Genomic DNA, 25,440 nt, shown 5'->3' on the forward strand with positions numbered 1-25,440 from the left:
GCACTGGACCCTCATTAAGGGATATCACCAGCAAGCACCAAATCAAGCCACACACCTGGAACAAATCACTGTACCTTCAGAACACAAAATCACCACTCTCCTCTCAGGCCAAACTCCCCTAGAAGCTCCATTGTTAGCTGCTAGCTGTTTGATGCAACATAATAGCTTGCTTAAGTTTTCCAGCTGATTTGTGGAGGAGGCCAAACACTAGCTGTACCTTGAAAAGGCAAAAAAGAAAAACTGTAGACATGGCAGACCTACAAACATGGCCACCGACTTCCAAGAGGTGTACCAATGTAAACACAAATTGCAGATGTGATCTCACTTGGATTTTAAAAAAAAATCAAGAGCATCTCTGCTTTGTAACGTCAGTCTTCTTTGGAACGTTCATGTCAGCTTGTTACAATAAATGGGGTAGACTTTGCCACAGGGACACCGCCCACAGAAGGGGTGGTGCATAGTTGCATCACACAAGAAGCATTCCCAATGAGGTAACTGAGACTCCCTGCTTCTCACCCCTTTGCGCTCAAGGGTAATAATTTATCGCTGGCCTAGGCAAGCTGTGCTGGCCCATGAATAGGAATGAAGGAGCCAAGGCTCTTCCCAGCTGTTCTGCAAATGCATAGTCCTGCACATCCAAGGGCCTGCAGGGATATAAGCAGAGGTTGGTGGGAAGGATTTAGACTCCCTCTTTCTCTTTTATAGATATACGTGTGATGACCAGCACCTTGGCTGACACTGAAGATTGAACCAGGAAACCTCAGCGCTAAAGAGATGAGTTTGTACGGCGATAACACAGTCATATACTCTGTAGGTGGAGGACATGTAAAACACACTGACCAATAGGTTACACGTATAGCCTGGGTCACAGATAAGCCCAATATATTGGGGGTTTTTTTTAAACAAAGAAATTATTATTTGAAATAGAGACGAAACAGACAGAAAATAGCAGCAACCCAAAACAGAGTTTGTACTCACCATGTTACTATGTATGAATGAATCTATCTATAAAAAGGCACCAGAAAGACAACAACCTCTCATTAAACACCAATAGTCAATTAATCACAATGGGTGCACTCACATAATACCTATAATTAGCTTGTCAGGGCCACACTTAAGCACATCTCTCTCTCTTGTGTTACTTCTAGGGACCAAGACCTTCCCAATAAGGAAGCTTTAGCTATTCTGTGTATTTAGGACTAGCTGTACTTTTCCACTTTCCTGACACAACTCTTTTTGGTTACAAATAAAGCAGAAGAGACCCACTTAGAAGCAGAGGGAGGTTAGGATCCTTGAGATGAAGGATATAAAAGCTTTGCTGGTAGGATAAGGGAAGAGATTTCAAGTGATACAGCAAGACTTTTGGAAACATCAATCCAGAATTTCTTCACCTTTGGATATAAAAATATATTTGCAGTCTGCCTTTGAGATTGACACCGCCAACCGTCTTTTTTTTTCTCCCAAGAGCAAGAGGAGTCTTCTGAATTATCTGTCAGTCAGTAACACCTGTTAAAAATTGTACTGTAAAAATGAACTAAAGGGCTAAAACTAAAGTTTTATATGAAACTTTTTATATAAAGTTTCATGTAGCTTTCATATATGAGAGAGAGGGAGAGAGAGAGATTAGATATACACATTATATATATCGCGAAGCAATGAAGTTTAGCAGGATCGCTTTGGTAATGATTTGTTTAGTAAGAAGCACTCCAGAGAATGTATAGTGACACATCTTCTATGTCATCACATTCAAAAAGTCCTTTGCAGCAAATAAACCTGCCACGGTGTAGATCATAAGCAAATCATTCCAGCAAGAAGCAAATTATAATATTGTTTCTGTAATAAATGAGAAAGGCTTAAAAAACATGTTTAAAATGTCACAAATGGTACAAAACCACACAGATCTCTCACGTTACTATGTAAATGCATTCCTACGAGATGGTACAAGAACACACCGACCCCTCATAAAATAAGGATCGGATGGCAGGATAATGGATGAGGATGTTTTGTTTGAACTAACAGGTACAAAAATAAGGGTGACAACTAACAATGTCTGGAGTGTAATACAGAACTTGTTTGTATCAATGTGTAAAAGTAGACATCATAGGAGGGGCAGGATCCTGATATAATTGTCGCAGGCATCCATGTGTTAGTGTACCTGTAACTCTTACGGGGTGCTAGTACAGTGCTTTTGTAATGCCGACAGACCCCAGGCGGCATTGAACCTGGGCCTGCTAGAGCTTAGTGCATGAGCCTCTACTGCATGAGCTAAAAGCCATATGGCCCTTAGCTACCGCTGTAGAGCGGACTCATTGATCACACTCATTGATCACACACTCTCTCTCTCTCTCTCTAAGTGGTCTTGGTGCCACTAGACGGGACAAAGAGTCCTGTGGCACCTTATAGACTAACCCACGAAAGCTCATGCTCCAATATGTCTGTTAGTCTATAAGGTGCCACAGGACTCTTTGCTGCTTTTACAGATCCAGACTAACATGGCTACTCCTCTGATAGATGGGACAGAACACCACACCCAGGGTTACACTTTGTCAACAATAAATCTGGCCAAGCACCTTTGCCACTGAACTGAGCCTGCAGTCTGTCTTTATGAACAACATTGAGGTCTGCTGACTCGCTATGCTGCATTCTCTGCTATTGCAGCTGAGATCGGAGCTCCAAAAACAGCAGCACTTAGCTGCCTCACCAACGCTGCAGCAGCAACGACACTCCACAGGACTAACAATGACCATGGGCCTAACTTTAAGCACCTGCATATTTCCATTGAAACCATGTGCTTAAATAAGGCACATGTTTAAAACCTCTCTCTATCTGAGGGTTTTTCACTTCCGCCCATGACCACGGTATCTGAGCATCTACCACGTAAACCAACAGCCATAGTAAAGTCCCTAGTTGACTTCAAGGAGTCTCTGGCTTCTTGTTCCTTGCTGAACATCAGGGCCAATGCGCCCAGAATTTTGCTAAAGCATTCCGTATTATCACTGGTATTTATTGTGTGTACTGTGGTAACACATATGTGCTCAGTCCTGGGCCAGGGTCCCCTGGGGCTCAGCACTGTATGAACACAGAACAAAAAGATGGTCCCTTTCTGAAAGAATTTTCAGTCTTGGCCTCTCATTGGAGTCAATGGCGAAATTCCCAATGACTTCAGTGGGAGCAGAGTCAGGCCAGGACAGGGTAGCTTTGAAAATCCTACCCTGTATATCTACCTGTCTCGCTCCCCTACCTTACCTCCTTGTGATTTCTCACCTCCCCTTTCCATGCTTCAGTAGTGCCCCCTCACTGATGGGGAAGGGAGCCTCTTGCACCACCAGCAGCTAGGAGAGGGGAAGACAGAGAATATTTTGGTCTAGAGGAGCAATCAAGTGGAAAGGAGTAGCATCCAGGGGACACGGCTGCGGGGGGAGGGGGAGGAGGGAAAATGGAAATGCCTCGTAATTTGCCAGGCAGAGGGCAAGCAGAGTTGGGCGGACGTTACTAGGGAGGAGAACATTTGAGGAGATGTGTTTCCCACCTACGTCATTCCCAACCACCTCATTGCTAGAGGTGGGAAGCAGGTATTCCAGTCACTGCTACTTGGAAGGTCCAGAAATGATGTATGCTCATTTAGGCTGCAAGGGTTCGATCAATAAGACAGTATTTTCTATTGTTTTTATATGAGATGCAAGTCTACAAGAAGTCATGGACTCTGGCTCATCTACAATCCCCCAAGATGCAACTCTCTAGCATTTTTAAAAACACAACAGTGCGTACATAGTAAGTTTTACAGGCCAAGGGTTCTCCTATGTCACTGAAGAGTGGTGACTGGTCTTCTCCACACTGAGTTAAAATAAATGGGTCTGAAATCCTGACCCAGGTAGAGAAACATGTATGTGGGGGCCAGTTACCCATTTATTAGAAGGCAACATTTGCTCATCATTTTCTTTTTTGAGCAGTTGGCCCATTCAGGTTCCTTTTTGATGGAGTAATTAGTTTGTTTCTGATGCCAGCATGAGAAGAGGCCACTGCTGCAGCACAAGTTCTCATGGAGCTGATTCAGTAGAGTTCTCCCATATGTCAGACACAGCAGCTGAACTGGGCAGAATGATGAACTTGATACATGAGCTGGACTCACATGGACAATGATAATTTCCGTGTTTGTTGAAGAGGAGGGAATATTTGTAAATTTTCACCTAATGTCAAATTATGGAACCAGGATTAGGCTCCTTGGATGAAACTCTGGCTCAGTTACACATCATTACAATAGCACACAACTGACCCCTCTTGGCTGACACACTGGGAATGGCTATGGGGACCATTTTCTATTTCCCCCTCATGGACTTTTAGGCAGCTATCTAGTACAGAAGATGTCTGGGCAGTTGCTTATGATGGCAGATTTGGCCCAGCCACCCCTCATCATGATGGAAGGGTCGCTGGGCCAAAACAGAATGGTGTTGCTACCCCGGGCACTATGCCACTTACTCAGATTTTGCCCAGCCGCCTCCCATCAAGACAGGAGGGCAGCCAAGCCAAATCTGATGCCCTAGAGCTATGAGCAGGGGGGCTGCAGATGTCTTGAGTAGCCTCTGGTGCTGCCCCCTCTCTTCACCAGCTGAATAGGAAGCAGCAGCAGAGACCTCGGCCAGATATAAATGTGGGGAAAGTCAGGCTCCAAGCCCTGCCATGCTGGCATTAGTGAGACATGCCCTTCCCCAGCCCGCCACCCCCTGCATTCCACAGAATATGATTGGCCTGCCTCCTCCAGGATGGACCCCCCCCCCCGTTAACTCCCCACAAGCACCTGCTGCCTTAGTGAGAGGCAGAAGTGGGGATGCTGACACAACTTTGTGTCCCCCCCACCATGATTTTTTCTGAAATGAACCCCCTGGATTGAACTGCAGATCTCCAGAGAGAAAAGCATGAGTCTGTACATCTTGAGCTAAAAGGAACAGGCTTTCAAGCTGAGTGAGCAACAGAGCGATATCCCCTGTATATTGGGCATAGAGAGGGGATGGCATAACACACACTGACCAGTGGGTTAGACAGATGAGAGTAGAATTTATGTCTATGACAGGAACTGCATGAAGTAGCGAAACAAGAAAAACGACCGATCAGGAGGAGTGTCACAATCTTCTCACAAGTGTTCTAGATAAACCTTAACGGGGATGTCCTTGTTTGGTTATTTTAAGGAACGACAAAGCATAAGAATTGGCAATAGCCTCAGCTTTTGAAAATGTGGTGCTTGAAGCCAATGACCACTGTTCAGTTAGAACAGTCATCCCAGTTAATTGGGAATAAATAATGAACAACAATCACAACAGTAATAACGGACCTCATCCCCATATGTCTGTGCTCAGAGAAGAGTGACTCCTCTGCAGGGATGTCAGGAAGGCAGTTAGCTAGTGGGTGGATCAGAACTGGATGGAGCATGGTAGCCCACTGGACTCTTCCTCTTCATTCTCTCCACCCTTCAAACCCATACAGGTAATCTGGACAACCTTTAAATCATAAGCCCAGATAATATTAACTTGTGCAGATTTTTTAGGTGTGATAGGTGGACACCCTGGAAGAACAGGGTGCTTGAGAACCAGTGGAAGCTTGTGGATTGATATTGGGAAATCCATGGTTTCAGGAACCTAACAACTATTTTCTGGGTTGTGGAAGCAAAATGACACTTATACACCAAGGAAGACTGAATAGGTAAGTCTGAGATGAAATCCCATCAGGCTGGCAGAGGACTAGGGCTACTCGGAATGTGGGTGGTACATTCTTTATCATTTTGACTTAACTTGGGAAGAGCCCACTGTAAGTCGGGTCAGTGGCTGAGTCTTCAGCGAGTGAGAACAATGCAATGCAAATGAAGTTTGAGACCTTGCAAGAAGACTTTCAAACAAAATAATGCCATTTTGTAACCAGGAGTTCTGCCTGAAAGAGATGAAAAACTACCCACCAAGCTTAGTTTAGCAGATTTTACTACATTATGATTTTAAAGAAGAAAAAAAAATACTCCAGAGATGGGAGTCGTAGGTACCCAAGTAGGTAACCAGACTGTGTGCTTTGCCCATTTGATTGTAATTTGCCCAATTGGAAAATTGTCAATATTTGCAAGAAGAAAGGGTTAGGGACTTGAAAGTTGTTGCTGAACAGAGTTCCAACATCAGTTGTGCTGTTCAAATATGACATCTAAAAAGATCTTTTGAATATTCCAGAACCCCAACTTTACAAGGGAAATCAACTGCCCATATTCTTGACCATCAACCTCCCCCTACCAAAATCACTTTTGCCCAGAATGGATTCTGAGATGCAAACATCAGTATAAGAACATTTTCTGTAACTACACAAACAGGCCGTTTAGTCTAAAGTATTGGAGATTCAATATGTCAGCACTAACAAATTACAAGAAAGACAGATAACAGTCCTTACCATTTTAGAGACAATGCCTATATAGTTAGTACTACACATGCCAGTTGCTTTTGTTACCTAGGAGACAAGTGATTGCATCTTATTTTTGGCATAAAACTGTAGGTGTATGAAAGATCTGATATAAGCCCCCACACAGTACAGAAACCAGTTCTGATCCAACAAGAGTAATGAGCACAGACACTGAGAAGCACCACCTTGTGGCAACTAGAGAGCCACCCACAAGCACTAGCCATTATGACAAGATTCCTCGCTGCCCAAATTCTGCAGAACACTGTGCTATGGCCTGTGACAGACTAAATGATCATAATAGTCCCTTCTGGCCTTAAAGTCTGTGAATATTAATAAAATCCGTGACCACCCAGAAGCAACTCACATCAAGATTTGGAATGACAGTCAAATGGATTTTAATGAAACAATTTAATTGTTTCAGTGAAATCTGTTTGAGTGATTTCAAATCTTGATGCAAGTTGCTTCTGCATCACAGCAACTGCAGGTTGCTTCATAGATTTTAAGGCCGGAAGCAGCCATTAAACTCATCTAGTCTGACCTCCATAATAACACAGGCCAGAGAAACTCACCCAGTACTTTTTACATCAAGCCTATAACTTCTGGTTGAGCTATAGCATATCTTTCAGAAAGGCATCCAGTCTCATTTGAAAGCCTTCAAGTGATACATCACATCCCTGGGTAAGTCATTCCAATGGTGAATTACTCTTGCTGTCAAAAATTTGCTCCTTATAGCTAATATAAATTTGTGAAACTTCAGCTTCCCGTCATGTTTCCAACCAGGATTTCCATACCAACGCCAGTGATGTTACTGAAACATATCTGGAAAAATCTTGATCATGAAATATTGTGCAACTTTTCTAATCACCAAAGCATCACCAAGGAACTATACTCATTGTCTTTCTCTCTTCTTTTACCTACACTACTTGGAAGAGTATATATAACTTTTTTTTATTGTGGGACAGCAAAAGGTAAAAAGCAACATAGGCACCCCCCTTCATCTTTGATCTGTAGACCAGCATCATTCCGTGTATTTGAGTATGACAGAGTGTACCCCTATATTCATCTTTTTACAGGATCATGATACATTTTGTACAAAGTATGCCTTGTGAAGTATCGCTTGAAAACTCATAATCTGCTGAACATTATTGTCATGGTAAAATATGTGTAGCAACATTGTACATAAAGTTCTAAGATTCTACAGCATAACATTGCTGTAACATGCTCCAAGTTTAGAAAAACAGGCACAAACCTGTTCCTCAAAAACAAAAAACAAACCAACACCTTAACCATATGTCAACAAAGTCACGTGGACTATCACCTGGTTAAATGGCCATTAAGGAAAGAAGAGGGGTGTAAACAAGAACTTTACATATTAATAATAGAACAACTAGAGGTTCCCATGTAAACAAACTAGCTGTTGCCTGAACCCCAGCTGGAAATAATCCTTAAAGAAAGGGAATGGTGTAATAATAGAGAACACAGACAATACAAATTACCTTTCTTCTCCATTCCTCTCTGTTCACGGCAGCAACGACTGAAGAAACACTGAACTGGGAGAGGGGCCCTGGCTTGGAGGCTTCCAGCCAGTAAGAGACTGCAAAGAGCGGGTGGTGAGAAAAACCTTTGCTTTGAATCCATTTAGCTTGCTAAAATAGGTATTAGTTTGTATATTTATTTATTTTCTTTGTGACCAGTTCTGACTTTTATGCCTCATTGCTTGTAATCACTTAAAATCTATATTTCCGTAGTTAATAAACTTGTTTTATTATTTAAACCAATGTGTTTGGATTGAACCTCCACTTGAGATAATAAGGTTTGTGCATATCATTTTCCATTGATGAAATGACTTTCCATTGTCCATTAGAGAGCTGGACAGTACAAGATGCACATTTCTGGGAACAAGTCTGGGACTGGGAATTTTCTGGTGTCACCCTGTAATGTAATTTATGATTGGTTAGCTATAACACTCTTCCAATTCAACTGGGAGTGACTTTGCATGCTAGAAGCTGTGTGAGAGCAGGAATCTTACGGAGAAGCAGTGTAAAAGACCCCCAAGGGTGGAGATTTGAGGGGATACAGCTCTCCATCTGTCCAGATTGTACCATGGGGAATGTCCCAGAGTAACATTCATATTTGCTAGGTATATACAACTTTTGGAAAAATGTTACATTGGTCCTCGTTTTGTGATCATTTACACAGGTGCAACTTCATCAACTTCAATGGGATTACTCCTGATTTACATCAGAGTAAATAAGAAGAGAATGGGGCTGGTCCATCTCTAGATCAATGCATGTAATGACCACTATACGAAATGCAGCTTTGCATGCACAGCAAGAGAATATTGAGTTAGATCCTCAGATTATATAAATCAGCTAAGCTTCCTTGATTGCAGTGGGTCAATACTGATTTACACCTGCTAAAAATCCAGCCCTTTGTTATTAAAAGTTATGACCCTGATCCTGCCATGTGATCTGAATTCAGGTGACCCTTCCACCAATACAAAGATCCATGTGTTTGCTCTGTGCTACTGGAGTTCAAACAAACAATTGATTTCAATGTGATTTGACGTGGGCATAAATATCTGTTCACATGGATCCAACTGCAGGATCAGAACTTATGTCAGTAAAATCTCTTGTATTTCATTGATAGAAGGGGTAAATCCTTTAATAAGGCGAGCACTAAGGACATAAAATACAATGCTGCTTGCCAAAGGCACAACGATGCATATATTCCTCCCTTCAACTTTTACAAGTTTTCAAAAAAAATCAAACACATAAATTAAAGTGGAGCCTGGATAGCTTTAAGTTACTCAATAATTCTGAAGCTCACTCTGTCTCTCATAATGTTAATACTTTTACCAAGATGTATGCAGATAGAGTCAATCGATAGAATCATATATTTTAGCAGTTAAAAAACAAAACAAACAATAGCTATATTCCAGTGTGATAACATTACATAGCTTGCAAACTACTCCATGATATGCACCCAGACCAAAAGGATCATCTAAAAATTCCACATTCAGAGACTTCCGCAAAATGTTTTATCATCTTTATAAAAATAGATGCACAAAAACTAGGGTTAATTGCATACACTCATATCCCCGATTTACTCAAATGAATTTAGTAACCTGAAGATATTGACAGGGACGATGTAATCAAGGTGGAGAATGCAACAGGGGGAGCCCAGGACAAAGCTCCTGCGAGCAGGGAATTTTTGGTGGATGACTCAACTTTGTGGAACTCCCTATCTCAGGAAATCAAAATGAATTAAACATTTAGAGCCTAGGGCAAAACACATCTCTTTGCAAATGGCAGAATCAGAGAAAGGTAGGGCTGAAAGGGACTTTGGGCAGTGGTGCCGAAACAGGAGGGTCCAGCAGAGTCACGGGGAGGGTTATACCCTACCACTTTTTACTGGCAAGTGACAGGAGCATGGGCGGAAAGGAACAAGTGTGGGTGGGGCCTGAAGGATAAGAGGCAGAGAAGGGGCGGGGCCTTAGGGGGAAGGGCAGAGCAGGGGGGCAGGGCCATGATTCAGTTGTGGGTGGCCCCCCCACTTCTAGGGAACTTCTGGCACTCCTTTACCTTGAGAGGTCATCAAATCCAGCCTCCTGACCTGAGCCAGGACCAAATAAATCTGACAGGCGTTTATTCAGCCAGTTCTTAAAAACCTCCAGTGATGGAGATTCCACAACCTCCCTTGGAAGACTATTCCAGATCTTAACTACCCTCACAGTTAGAAAGCTTTTCCTGATATCTAATCTAAATCTCCCTTGCTTCAGATTAAGCCCATTACTTGCCCTATCTTCAGTAAACATGCAGTACAGTTAATCCCCATCCTCTCTATAACAGGAAAAAAATGAAACTGAACTAATCCAATGCATGTTAGTTTCACTTTCCTGGTTTCATGTACTAGCACAACCTTGTTGTGTTTGTGTCCATGTACCGCAAAGGAATGTCCCACTAAAAAAACCTGGTTTTATTTAAATGTGAAAGACCAGTGAATTTATTTCCATTCACACTATATATTTGATATCTATATATTTGTTTCTTAAACGAGGGTGTATATGTACTTAGAGCCATGGACTGGTACATATTTGAAAGAAAGCAAGGGGAAAAAAGAATTTTCAAGACTTTGCCCCTCCCCCCATTACTGTCTAATGTAAGTTGACAATGGCCATTTAATATTAGACCTATTTTAAGAACAAATTTGTCTAGTTTCCTATACATTTTGGCCTATTTCTGAGATAGGTCTGTTCTTCCCAAAAGATGAATTATACTCATTGAACCCTGTTATTAGTGTATAAAAAGCTGACACCTTTCAGTTAAATGCAGAAACATTGAGCAAATCCAGAAACTGTGGGGTGTAACAGGATAGCCTGCCCCTTTAAAGGATAGCTGACCCTGTTTAATTTTGCCCCACACTGCCATACCGGCTTCAGAAAGGGAGGGAGCACAGCAGTTAGGGACTGGCTATGGACAAGAGCAAATGAGTTGAGTTGTGACTGGAGAGCTGAGCCACAGTGTCACAACTGAGGCTTGGGTAGTCAGGCCTAGTGGTCAGGGCCAGTGTCTGAGTACATGAATTTAAGTCTGGGTTCAAGCGCTGAAGCCAGGGTCAAGGCCAGTGTCTGAGTCCAAGCACCAAAACCAGGGGGTCAAAAACAGGGATCAGAGTATGAAATGTTATTAATTTTTACCAATTTGAAAATCCACAAAAATGCTGCAAATTTCATTATTTAAAAATGGCCTGTGGTAATTAGTTGCTAAACCTTACAACGTCAGTAGAGAAAAAATAATCACTCTTCAATGAACAACACACCAGCTTTCCAAACTATTAATTATAAACTTAACCAACTAAACTGACTATAGGCTACACTACTGTGTGACCAAAAACAGGTCTTGCCTCTGTTCACACTAAACTTTGAGTCCTAAAAAGTCCCTTCCATGCTCCATCACAGTTTCTATTAGCCAAAGATTAATAAACTCGGTGATTTGATCACTTCCCCAATCTTGTGTGTGTGTGTGTGTGTGTGTGTGTGTGTGTGTGTGTGTGTGTGTGTGTATATAGTTATATACACAAACATATTACACATACACATCTCTATTCTCTGTGTATGCATATATAGTGTGGTGCATCTATTTGCTTTCTAGGTATGTATATGCTTTGTTTATCATTGTGATATTTTAACTCACAGAAATTGATGGCAGTGAGAGTTGAGGGTGCTCAGCACCTGCCAGACCTCGAAATAAGGAGAGCACTTTGGGTAGTTTTTAATTTACCCAAGAAAAAATTATGAAGGTCCACCCACGAGGCTCCTTTTGGCATCAAAGAGCGAGTCTGGCACAGAACATTTCATCAGTTCCCAAAGAATGCTGATGGAAGTGTTGTGTTGTGAAACTGAGTCAGTGATATTAATTTTTTTGACTTACTATTGACAAGTTATTTTTGAAGGGCTTCATAATTCATATCAAAATATCAGCCCCTGATAATTACTGATTCCCTTTGATGAATCTGGCCTTAACATTTTAATAATTCACACACCTTGAAGAGATTTTTCTATAACTCACTGTGCAAATATACCAGTTATTTTCCTAATGAGATTTCAATAGGAACATACTTTATGTGCACAGTTTACTGGGGAGTGGGCAAATCATCCCCCATCCTGATCCCTGTGGCTGTGGAAGATCCTGATCACCACCAACCCAGTGAGACTGAGTTGAATTTAGGAGGCGGGTTCCGTGGTGGGACGTTACCTCCTGCTGGAATCACAGTCATCTTAAACAGGAGGAATGAATTAAGGGAAACAACTACAAAGCATAGACATGAACAAAAAGGCTTCAAAACAGCTTGAGTCCCAGTTTTTATCTCCCTCAGTTTACCACAACCTTTCTGGAACTCTGAATGGCCAATCAACAGAGCCATCCAGTGGCTGAATAACATACTGCAAGTAAACATACCATGACTCCTGTAAAACATATAGAACAGCTTCATAGGGGCTCCCTGTGCCCCAATATGGGGGATAGAGGTTGGGACACATTGGGGATGGGGCAGGGAATGCAGCAGATGCAACTGGAGCCCTAAGACTGAAAGAGAGGATTCTGATGGCAATCTGCAGTCTGAGAGTGGAATATTCCATTCCTCCTACATTCCACAAACCTTCTTGGGTATTCTCAGACTGCTAACTGAGGAGAAAATTTAGCCTTAAGCAACATTTGTTTTAATGAAGAATATACTTCTCTCATCATATTTTGATGCTGCAATTATATCATTTTAGCAGTGCACAGTTCCTGCAGAATGTGTAGTTCAGCTGGTGCTATTAACCTTATCCAGTTTATAAAACCATAATTAATATTTATATGTAAAGTTAATAATGTTTAAAACCCACCAGAGCAATTATCAATGTCATCTCCACTGAAGGCATGTCACTGTATGGGACCCATTGACTCTTTTCACCTAGACAAAAAAATGTTTCTCTGAAAGTTTTTAAAGAAGAAAAAAACGCTGTTTCTTCAAAATCAGTATGTGCTATAAATAATGGAAAGCTTAACATCTGCAGGAGAACACCGTCTTCTATAAGGAATGGAAGAAGTTGAAAAACATTTCGTGAAATTCAGTACTGGTGTTAGTTCGTTTCATGGAAGCCCTCAAAATCTGGCATCACATCCTCTGCATGCAGATCCTTTGCACACTTATCCTCCCTTGAGTACTCATTGGGAACAAACCAATTGTTGACTTCTCAATTTCTTCATCTTCAAAAAGACAAACCCAGGTCCCAGCCTGAGTAACCAGAGCAGAGATTTGGATTCCCCTTGCTGATTCCACTGGTGACCCAGGTTTGGAATAGATTTCAATGAATAAGCATCTGGTAATGCACAGTCCTACAATAGTGACGGGTGATCTCTTGGCCCGAGGGAAATCAATTCCAAATCTTCCTTTCGCCTCAATAGGAGCAGGATTTCACCTGTGTTTTTGTGGCTTTATCATTGCAGAACTACATTATTTTGGGGGTGAAAACATCTTTATTTTCCCGAATGTTTTCTGGCATAGGCAGGCTACATATCAATTCTTCTTTCACACAGAGCCTCTTTCAAAATGAGGAGCTGAGATTTCTGTTTGGCATTCCATGAAAACTGAGAAACACTTCAAGGTCCTATTTATATAGTTTGCTAAGGACCAGTTAGTGAATTTCTACACAGAAAGTCTAATTTGATGCAATTGGATTCTTTGTTAGGCTGATCATTAGGAGGGGGAAAAATAATCAGAGATTACATCTACTATTTCTCAGTCTTCAATGCAGTTGGACCTTGGAGCAGTCAGACAGAGTTATGGAAGGTTAATGAGGTTTTTTGAATGCTGAATAATATATGCCTTTTTCTTCTCATCCCATATGCTAGAGAGAGGTTTCAATTTATAGAAATAGGAGTGAAGCTATTATAAATTGCCTGCTTTTTACTATGCGTTTCCCCCGGTTATGATCTAGGAATGAACAGCCATGTGATACCCTCTGTTATACAGAACAGAGGGAAGCAAAATAAAGTAAGAGGCCCCCAACCATGAACTACCTTCCCACACTTTTGCCCTTGAAGCAAGGTGACCCGGCCTCTAAGACCAGCCTCTGCACAAGAATTGCATGGGGTTCAGCAGGTTCAGAGGCTGTGAACTGGGAATGCAGGGCACATTCACACTCTGCAGAATTCCTTCTCCTCCAGTGGCCTCTGGGAAATGTCCTTGTAATGCAGCCCCAGTCAGAGTTCTTTCATTTCAGTTGCTCCTTTCACTAGAACCTCTGGAAGGCAGGTGCTTCAAGAGGAAGCTGCAGGAGGTTAGTCCTGAGGCTGAGATCCAATTTGCAAATACAGGCATCCCAATTTGTGCAGACCTTGGGAACAGCCACAGATCTTGCAGGCCAAACCCCTTTCTTATTTTACAGAGGAATAAAACATAACCTTTATCAAATACGATGATTTAAAGAAAAGACCTTGAATGAGAACGCACAAGATTTCCTCTCCTCTAGTCCGGTAGCAAGGATTTTTAATAAATCTATTTATGCAGGGGTGGTACCATGTGAATGGAGAATAGCTAATGTCATACCAATATTTGGGGGGTGGGGAGAGAGTGATCCAGACAATTACAGACTGTTATTCTGACCTCAGTAGTATGTAAGGCTTTAGAACAAATTGTGAAGGAAAGAATAATTAAATTCATGGAGTAGTGGTAAAGGGGATGTAATGTAACCTGTGTTTACCAAAGTTACATCATCCCAGATGAACCTGATTTCCTGCTGTGAGACAATAACTCTTTTTTAGATAGGGGAAATGCAATAGATTCAATATACTTGTACTTCAATAAAGCATTTGACATGGTACCACATGGGAAATTATTAGTTAAATTAGAGAAGATGGGGATCAGTACAGGCATTATAAGGTGGATAAGGAACTGGTTAGAGGGAAGAAAGAAGTGGGTTATGCTGAAAGGAGAATTATTAGACTGGAGGGAGGTTACTAGTGGAATTCTTCAAGGATTGGTCTTTGGACCATTCTTATTCAATATTTGTATTAATGACCTTGGCACAGAAAGTCAGAGTGTGCTAATTAAACTGGTTGATTATTCAAAATTGGGAGGCATCATCAATATGGAGGAGAATATCAAAAACATTATACAGGAAGATCTGAATGACTGAAGACTGGAGTGACAGAAATGAGGTGAAATTCCATAGTACAAAGTTCAAGGTCATGCACTTAGAAACTAAGAAGAGGAATTTGTGCTATAAGCTGAGGGTGATCAGCAGGAAACAACAGGAGGAGGAGAGAGACCTGGGTGTGTGGGTCAATCACAGCATGATTATGAGCCACCAATGTGATGCAGCTGAGAAAAAGGTAAATCTGATCATTGGAGGTATCAGGTGAAGCATTCCCAGTAGAGCTAGAAAAACATTAATGTCGTTGTACAAGGCACTGGTGAAACCTCAGCTGGAATACTGTGTACAATTCTGGTCACACGTGTTCAGGAAAGATGAATTCAAACTGGAACAAGTGCAGAGAAGATCTACGAGGATGAACAGGGGAATGGAGGGCCTATCTTATGGGAGGAGAGTGGAAGAGCTTGGTTTACTTAGTCTAGCGAAAAGGCGGCTGAGAGGGGATATGATTGCTTTCTATAAATATGTCAAGGGGAATAAACACCAGGCAGGGTAAAGAGCTATTTAAGCTAAAGGACAATGATGTCACAAGAACAAATAGATATAAACTGGCCATGAACAAATTCAGGCTGGCAATCAGAAGATTTCTAACCATGAGAGGAGTGAGGTTTTGGAACAGCCGCCCAATAGGAGATGTGGGGGCAAACAACTTACATGGTTTTCAGAGCAAGATGGACCATTTAGGAGTGTGATTGAATGATGGGGTTGCTTGTGATGGTAGGGCTCAGCAGCCCTGGGCCTCAGTTCCAGTTTATGTCTGCAGCATGTGTAGGGGTCACTTTCCAGGATTATCTGGTTATATCTCAATTAATCCTTTTCCTGCCATTGTGTTGGCCTGGGGCCAGTGGTGCACTTCAGTCCCTTCTATTCTCTTTATGTGGCATAATAGTCTAGTTTCCTGTGGGCTGTAATACTTTGAGCTAATTTCAATTGTTGGGTTTAGTGTGCAGGTGTCGGGTGGTGTTTGTGGCCTGTGATATACAGGAGGTCAGACTAGGTGATCCAGTGGTCCCCTCTGCCCTAAAATTCTGACTCTGAGATTTTTCTGACTACAGCTTGTTAACATTTTCAAAGTTTCAGAACTTTTAAATTTCAAAATTTGATTTATCACCATGAACTTACAATGACATTTTCACAAATTGTCTCCTCCTCCCCCCAACTCTATTTTGACCAACTTTAAAGATGGATAACATTTTTGGAAATTTCAAAATGCAAACATTTTTCAACATCAATTATTTGAATTTTGAAAAACAAGAATTGGAAAAAAATGTTCAAAAATAAAAAAAAGTCAAATATTTTCCCTTTTCCCCCCCAAACAGCTCAATTTACTTCTACTTGGATCAACTGACCCAAACTTTTTAATGTTGTTATTCTTCTTGCTCCAGCATTCCCTACAAACACACAAACACAGAAGAACTATTAATATTCTTCTCATGAGCATCATCAGGAGTCATAAGAAACTTTGGGCAGATGATTAGTAAATTGGGAGGGTATTTAAACACACTCAGAGAAATGTACATATCCACTGTTTATTGCATCTACACTTCCTACATTTCACTAGGCCATTGCGTGTGAAGGCAAGGTGAGCATTAGTCACTGGAGATTGTTGTCATAGTTTCAGAGTAACTGGACCTGTATCCTCCCTCTCTGTGGCCCACTCCAGGAGTACCCAGTCAGGTCTCCAGCCATCACCTGTCTATGGGCCGGGATCCTTGTTCCACACCCTTCTGACCGGGGGATTTAAGGCTATGCAGTCCCCTGCCATCCTCTGTCTCCCTGAAAGCCAGCCCTTGTGCAATGCTCTCAGAGGTCAATGATGGTGTTTTTACCAGGAGTTGCAAATTACCACACAGCTCTTTCTAAGTACATTTATTCTTAAAGTAAAAGCATTACAGAGAAAACAAAAACAACAAACATTTAAATACACACTAAACACACCAGGAGTTGCTCATTAGTCTATGGAAAACTAGTAAGCCAAAGTCTTTCCAACCCTTCTGCAAGTGTTGGGACACCCATTGTACAGATGGCCCTGAGTCCATTTAAACCCAGCCTTTTTAGATCAAAATTCCTACTTTTTTTCATCTGTTGGTCCCTGGAAAACCCAATGTGAACCAATATATTGCTGTGTTACTCTCTGACTACAGCCGCTCCTTTTCTGCATAGCCTGACTCTTTTTCTGCATAGTTTTTTATACCTGACTTCATCCGGACTATCACACAAGTGCTTCCTAATAAACCTTGTTTTCATCAAAACTCCTCTAATCCTAGAAGACTCCTGTAATATTTAGCCTGTGATGGCTTGTTCTTCCTTGGAAATCAACCAGATTTTGGATTCTTCTCCGCCTATTTGGGACAATTTATTTGAATGATGGCACTACCCAGGTTTTAATAGAATTCTGTCTGCCTTGAATTTTAGAGCAGGGACCCATCTCTCCAGTCATGATTGAGTACACATCAATCAGGTCATCAGCTGTGCTTGCAGGACATTAGTATGCTGGTCTGGAGGTAAAACTTGATTACTTCTAACATTCAGACTCTTTTCTCTGCCAGGAGCACGCTCCTTTCATATATTTAAACCAGTGTGATTAAGCCTCATCTCCTAAATATCATTTCTATAGGTCTGTAGGTATTTGTTTTAGGCTAAAAAGATGGATCATGGTAATTTATTATCCGCTTCTTGGTAAAGAGTCCTGCTTAGTATAATGAAATTGGTGAAGTCCTCTTACTGAACAGCCAGAGATTTGATTTCTTTTATTACCTTAAGATTACATTTTAAGTACAAATGAAATACTTTAGTCCTAATTGTGTGTAATGTAAACATACTGGGCTACCTGTATGCCACTCAGTAATGGCTTGGACCTCTTATTTTGAAAAAATAGAATCAAAATGTTATCTAATCTTATGTAACCTTCCATTCTTCACCCACCCACCTACTGGAGTTCTGGATTAAATAGAATCTGGATTCAAACTGTTGTACTTATGTTATCACCCCAGTTTGTCTCTGGTTTCCATCCTAGGGCTCCGACTGCACTCTTGATCACACCGATCTTGTTCTCCGTCACCCTCACTCAGCACGTGACAACACCATTTCAAAAGTTCCTGCACTTAGGGACTAACGAAGAATTTTTGCTATAAGCTGGGGACTGATCAGTTGGAAGTGACAGAGGAGGAGTAAGATCTGGGTGTATTGGTTGATCACAGGATGACTATAAGCCACCAATGTGATCCAGCCATGAAAAAGGCCAGTGCAGTCTTAGAATGCATCAGGCAAGAGATTTGCAGTAGAGATAGGGAAGTGTTAGTACCATTATACAAGGCACTGGTGAGACCTCATCTGGAATACTGTGTGCAGCTGCTGGTCTCCTACATTTAAGAAGATGAACTCAAACTGGAACAGGTGCAGAGAATGGCTACTAGAATGATCAGAGGAATGGAAAACCTACCTTATGAGAGGAGACTCAAAGATATTGGCTTGGTTAGTATAACCAAAAGAAGGCTGAGGGGAGATATGATTTCTCTCTCTATAAACACATAAGAGGGATAAATACCATGAAGGGAGTGGAGTTATTTAAGTTAAGTACCAATGTGACACAAGAACAAATGGATATAAACTGGCCATCAAGAAATTTAGACTTGAAATTAGACAAAGGTTTCTAACCATCAGAAGAGTGAAGTTCTGGAGCAGCCTACCAAGAGGAGCAGTGAGAGCAATAAACCTAACTGGCTTAAAGACTGAGCTTGATAAGTTTATGGAGGGGATGATATGATGAGATTGCCTACAATGGCTTATAACTGATCTGCGACTGCTAGCAGCCAGTATCTCCACTAGCCAGTGATGGGATGCTAGATGAGGAGGACTCTGAGTTACTACAGAGAATTCTTTCCCAGGTGTCTGTCTGGTGAGTCTTGCCCACATGCTCAGAGTCTAACTGATCGCCATATTTGGAGTTGGGAAAGAATTTTCCCTTGAGTTAAACTGGCAGAGATCCTGGGTTTTTTTCATTTCCTCTGCAGTATGGGGCACAGGTCACTTGCATGTTTAAATTAGTGTGAATGGTGGAGTCTCTAATTTGAAGTCTTTAAATCATGATTTGAGGACTTCAGGAACTCAGCCAGAGACTATAGGGTCTATTACAGGAGTGGGTGGGCGAGGTTCCATGGCCTGCAATGTGCAGGAGGTCAGACTATAATGCCAGAAGGGCCCATCTATGAGTCCTCCAGAACTCAGTAAGGGTGCACAATCTAGCCAATAGAGAGCAGCACGACACCTGTGCAACAGACAGCACCATTTGGACCTATTTATGTTATCTCATGCTGTCCTTCCCACTCTTTCCCTCTTCCTTCCTAAGGCTACGTCTACACTGGCAACTGAACGACAGAACTTGTGTCTTTCAGAGGTGTGAACCCCTTCCCCTCTGAAAGACCAAAGTTTTGCCGCGACAAGAGCACTCTCCTGCTGACAACGTGGATGCCGCTCATTGGGGGTGGAAGTCTTTAGTAGGCAGGAGTGCCGACAAACAGAGGCTACACACTGCACGACTTTTAGCAACACAGCTGTGGCGACACAGCCATGTCGTTAAAAGCTGTGTAGTGAAGACATTGCCTAAGAATTCCTTTTACTTGTGTCACTCAAAGGGCCACATCTTTAACTCTTTCCCCATGTGATTCTTCTTTCTACTGTACCTGGTCTGCACTAACTTTCTCGAAGTCATTTGTGTTCTTCTGACATCCTTTTATCCAACATTATACTGAATCATCATCAGTGATAAAACCCTTTGCAACTGCAAGAGTGATTCCCAAACCCCTTTCACCATCCCAGATTGATTGATTTAGCTCCCGAGGAGACAATTAAAACTTTAAGGCACAGAATTGCCTAAAAACCTTTTTAAAAAGATGATTTTAAGAGATAGCATCAGCACAGTGACACACAGGTCAAAAGGCTTTAAGAACATATAGTAATTTTACTAGAAGCATGAAACCGAGACAAGAACTACCGCAATGTCAGCAGTTTGGAGCTGAAATTATTTTCACTGACCTTTTCCAAATGAGAAATGTCCCTGTCTAAATATATTTTCATTTTCTCCCTTAAAGGAAGTAGAATGGGCTGAAAGCACACTGGACAGATTTGAAAATCAGTGGGCATCAAGAGCTATATCTGCACATCAGTGTGACTTCTCGTGCGATCTCTATAGTTCTGTATTTTGATTGTGCAATTTGGTTTCTAACAGTATGGCTCACATAATTAATTCAGAGAGCAACATATGGGTTGGCCTGGCTTAGAGGTTACAGCATGGGACCAGAAATCCACCTTCTAGTGCTGATCCTGCCATTGCTTCAATGTGAGATAAGTTGGGCGAGGTACTATATTTTATTGGATCAGATTCTGTTGGGGAGAGAGACAAGCTTATAACTTGTCCCATTGGGGCCTAAACTCTGCGCACGGAGTCTCCTGCAAATCAGCTGTTTCAGAAACGTGGTGTCAGGGAACAGTGGTAAAGCCTCAGATTCACCTTTTTTCTGACCATTGAACAAGGAACTCCATTAGAATATGAAAAACAGCATTATCTCTAAAGTAAGCATGCGTACACACACGTGTGTGTTTGCACCTCTCTTCTCTGCACTTCAATGTGAAACGTCCACCCAGAGCCTTCCCCAGCCCCCCTCCTGCCTGGTTTTCTGTGTAATTTTCTCAATTATCTGGCTCTACACCAGCGAACCTGGCAGAGCTAGTTAAAGACATGGAATTGCACATGTTTCCTAAGCATCCTGATACCGAAAACTAAATGGGTGGCAGTTCTGTCATGCAATGTACAACAAGCCTAGCACGAGAAAGGAAAGATGAATAACAGAGAGAGCACGATAAACGTCAGTGGGGTTAGAAGCAATTTAAAAAGCAACCCCAAACCGCAGGCCCCGAGCCCACAGAGACCCTGTGATAATCTGTCTGCATTGCTGGAGCATAGACGGCAACAGGATTAAGGCGCCTCGTGCTCCTCAGCAGGGTCATGTGATGACCTGCTGATTCCAGCAAAAGGCAACATTTCCCAGCCAAGTTCTCCCTTGCCCTGCCTGGCTGATGCTCCAGCCGCACGGAAACTCTCAGCAGTCCTCAGTCAGTGGTAATCCCATCCCCCTGCTTTAAAAAAAATGTCCCTCAATAACAAGAAACCCCAGTTTCACAAAAGACAAGACGGAGGGAAATTTCTAAATGTGCGATTCACCCAGCAGCTTAGGGGCAGTGGAAGGCTCCCCCGCATCCACACACAGTGGTATGACTGCAGTGCTGCTGCAAAGCAAGCTTAGGGGACACTCCCGCACTCTGCATGCAGCACAGCTAGGCTCTGCTTAGGCCAGCGGAGAAGAAGAAAGGGGTTGTGGATGGTCTGGAACACAGCCAATGTAACATCAGTTACAGCATGTAGATCCAGTGTCTGCAGACTCCCTCCCAGGGGAAATCATGGTCCCTTTTCCAGATCAGGGGATGGATGGCTGCAGCGCTGTCCTGGGTTGACTCTCTCCCCTGCAATTTTCTCCATGTAATTTCCCTACTACAAAGTTTTACTAATGGAGGAAGCCAGGAAGCATGCAGAATAACTATCATAGCTGCACTGATCTCAATATAGCTACTGGATGAGGACCTGCCCCTAAACATGTATAATGGGACCTTCTGTCAGAGAAAGGATGCTGTGAAGTTATTCTGCAGTGAACCAGGCTAAGAGGAAGAGAAGTGTTTTCAGTCTGAACACGTCACCAAAACCAAACCCTTAATTCTACACTGAATCCTACTTTCACACTCTTTTTAGCCTCATTTTAATAGGGTCATTTTATGAGTCTCAGATTGAGAGGGATAGATTAAAAATAAATTAATAAAGTTTATTTTAATCCAGAGATTTGCTGTGCTTATTTAATTCAACAGACTTTATCTATTTTTTTAAACCAAATCATTATTCTAATGCACATAAGCAAACAAGGAATTAAACGGCTGTCACTATTTCTATATCCAAGTTGTACTTGGTCTACAGTTGCCGGAGGAAAAGGATCATGTGACAGGCAGAAGATGACTGCTTATAATAAGTCTGTGTATGTTGAATGCTAAAGGGCCAGGGGAAAATAAGTCACTTGGATTTCACCCAGAACATGTGATAATCAGATTAACAGAGAATTGTGTGTACGTGTAGTCGATGGCGAAGGAGATTGAAGGGTGCACGGTTTAAAAAAAAAAAAAAAAGTCAGGAGTGAAACTTTCCCACCAGAGGGGAAAACTTTCTTTCACATGCAGGGCTGTGGCAGGGGTTAGATCTATTCATGCACTGAGCCACAGCACTGAAGGTTGCCTGCTGTTGTGTGAGGATGTGTCTCTTGGCTCTGGGTTTCCTGCTGGGGATTCTGCAGCCTTCATCCGGGCAGTTCCCCCGAGCCTGTGCATCTTCAGAGAGCCTGCTGAGGAAGGAATGTTGCCCAATATGGGCTGGGGATGGGTCCCCTTGTGGGGAACTCTCGGGCAGGGGCTCCTGCCAGGAGATCCTTCTGTCCCGTGCCCCACTCGGGCCGCAGTTCCCCTTCACAGGGGTGGATGACAGAGAGGACTGGCCTGCTGTGTTTTATAACAGAACATGCCAATGCAACAGCAATTTTATGGGATTCAACTGCGGGGAGTGCAGGTTTGGCTTCTCAGGGCCCAACTGTGCCAATAGGAGGATGCTCATGAGAAGAAGCATCTTCCAGCTTAGCAACAGAGAGAAGAATAAGTTCCTTGCCTACCTCAACTTGGCAAAGCACACCCCCAGCCAGGACTACGTCATCGCCAGTGGCACCTATGCTCAGATGAACAATGGCTCGACCCCCATGTTCAGGAACATCAACGTTTACGACCTCTTCGTATGGATGCATTACTACGTCTCTCATGACACCTTGCTGGGTGGGTCAGGCATATGGAGGGATATTGATTTTGCCCATGAAGCCCCAGGTTTTCTACCTTGGCATCGGCTGTTCTTGCTGCTGTGGGAACACGAGATCCAGAAGATCACAGGAGATGAGAACTTCACTATCCCTTACTGGGACTGGCGAGATGCCGAAGGCTGCGATATCTGCACTGACGAATTGATGGGAGGCAGACACCCCACTAACCCTCAGTTACTCAGCCCAGCATCCTTTTTCTCCTCGTGGCAGGTAAGGACTGGCTGGCAGGGAGGGAGGGAGGGCTGGAAGAGTAGCTTTATGATAAGAGATCTGATATATTACATGCTAATCAACTTGTGGCAAGAGGGAAATCTAGTTCACCAAAAAAAAATCATAAATCACCTTTTGGGTGCATCACAGCTCCTAAAGCAAGGTGCATAACATGACATTGCAACAGTGCTGGATACAGACATCCAGCTAAGAGAAAGTAGGGCATTTGTATGCAAGTCGCTGGCGCACGGCCTCTTCATGGCAGTGTTAGTGTCTGAGCAATGGAAACAAAGGCACGGAGTTGTCATCAATGTGCTTTGCAATCTGAAAGGCTTTCCACCCCCTGCCCCCTCACAACCTCTTTTTCCAGCCAAGATTTTTAAACTATCCAATTAAGCTTATCTAGCTTAAAGTGAAAAGTCTTTAGTGCACCCAAAAGGATTGGCGATGCTGTTAACAGCAGTCATTTCCAAATAAAGTCCGGTGATTTATTCAAAAGAAAAATAAAAGCTAATCTCCCTGTTAAAAGGGGCTAAGAATTCAGCACTCTGAGTCTTCCTACATTTCAAACACAGTTCAGTTGAATCTATAAAATAATATAGCCTTGCTTATTTATCTAGCTGATGTGCATCCAATATACATTGTGGTGTCCTACTGCAATGCACTTTTGGAGTTTAAAACTTTAAAGGCTAGGTCCTTAGCTGGTGCAAACTGGCATTATTCTTTTGACTTACTTGGAGATACACCAATTTACACCAGCTGAGGATCTGGTCCTTTGTTTCCGTGATTTAACAGACTGTCGGACAAATTCAACAATATGCTCCAGCAGCTCTGTGATGCTCTGGTGTCACAAAACAAAGATAAACTTGGCTAACGCCAGCCTGGTAAGCTGGATTTGTGGCTGCTTTGCATCACCAGAGTAGCACAAAGTAGTCAGAATATACCAATGAATCTGCCCTTGTATTTTGAACTGATGCAATGGCTCCTTTCAGTTACAGCAGTGTAATCAGAGTATTGATGTAAGTGGAATTCCTCTGGATTGACACCAGTTCAGAACTGTAAAAGTACTGAAATTGGTACAATATATAGAAAGATGTCATTTGTCTCAGAGGGTGGTTTTCTCATTCCAACTAGCAAAGTCCTGCAGAACTTTATTTATATAGTCCCATATGTGCATGTGGCACTTAAACACACGGGGTGAAATCCTGGCTCCATTGAAGTCAGTGGGCGTTTTGTCATTAACTTCAGTGAAGCCAGGATCTCACCTAGAGACTACAGCAGACCCGCATCTGATTTCTCCCTGGTCTAAACCAGGAATAACATGAAGTTAATGCAGTTGCACCAGTGTGAAACTGGTGTAAGTGAAACTAGAATTAGGCCTATTGTGCCTGCCCTGTGGAGTGTGAAGTCTAATTAAGACATATATAGCACACTGGATGACAGGTCAATAGTAACAGGGTGCAGATATTATTACAGGATTAGCTAGTTTCTAGCTGTCTCCCCATGTACGCAATACTGTTTCCTACAAAGCAGGAGGGGTGAGAGAGAGGGGTGCTTTGCTTACTCTTTCAAAGGTCTGGCTGATATAGCTAGACACGTATAGCTTCCCTATCGATGTAGTGTCTGAGCACATAAAAGCTTTGCTACAGTACATTTAAAAACCAGCAGTGTTCTATAATTTACCATTTCAGGCTGGCTGTCATTCAGATCTCCTATAAATGAAGAAAGCTTCTCTTACAAGACAAATCTCATCAAAGTAAAGTCTTTGTATGTCTTGAGCACAAAAGTGCCGGTGCAGGGAAGGGAGGACGCAGCATGTTTAAAAAATGTTTAGATGTGGGGTAAAACTTCCAAAAGCACCTCAGTCCCATTGTCAACATTTCCCAAATCACTTTTGAAAATGGGGTTTAAAAAATATTACCAAGTGACTTACATGCCTAAAGTGCCTGTTTGTTAAAACTTTCAAACCAGTTCTAACTATGACTTCGCAATCAATGGCTCTGATTCTCCTCTAACACCCAGGTGTAACTTTACTGACATCAGTGGATTTACTCCTGAACTACAATGGCAAGATAGTAGAATCATGTTTTGAATTGGGGAGCATGTGGTCAAGATACAAGCTAGACTGATGTTCCTTTAGTACAG

The 25,440-nt window shown here is 42.3% G+C and overlaps 2 protein-coding genes across 3 annotated transcripts in view; one reads left to right on the forward strand and one right to left on the reverse strand.

Moving 5' to 3' along the window:
- The window catches only part of GRM5 (glutamate metabotropic receptor 5), a 452,493-nt gene that overhangs the window by 361,308 nt on the left and 65,745 nt on the right, over positions 1-25,440 (reverse strand). The window lies entirely within an intron of this gene.
- The window catches only part of TYR (tyrosinase), a 71,925-nt gene continuing 68,961 nt past the window's right edge, over positions 22,477-25,440 (forward strand). Inside the window, exon 1 of the mRNA XM_039502084.1 lies at positions 22,477-23,295. Within this exon, the coding sequence (XP_039358018.1) occupies positions 22,477-23,295 (819 nt within the window). The remainder of the gene's footprint in view (positions 23,296-25,440) is intronic.

This window comes from Mauremys reevesii, linkage group 1 (assembly GCF_016161935.1).
Source record: "Mauremys reevesii isolate NIE-2019 linkage group 1, ASM1616193v1, whole genome shotgun sequence".
NCBI lineage: Eukaryota > Metazoa > Chordata > Testudines > Geoemydidae > Mauremys > Mauremys reevesii.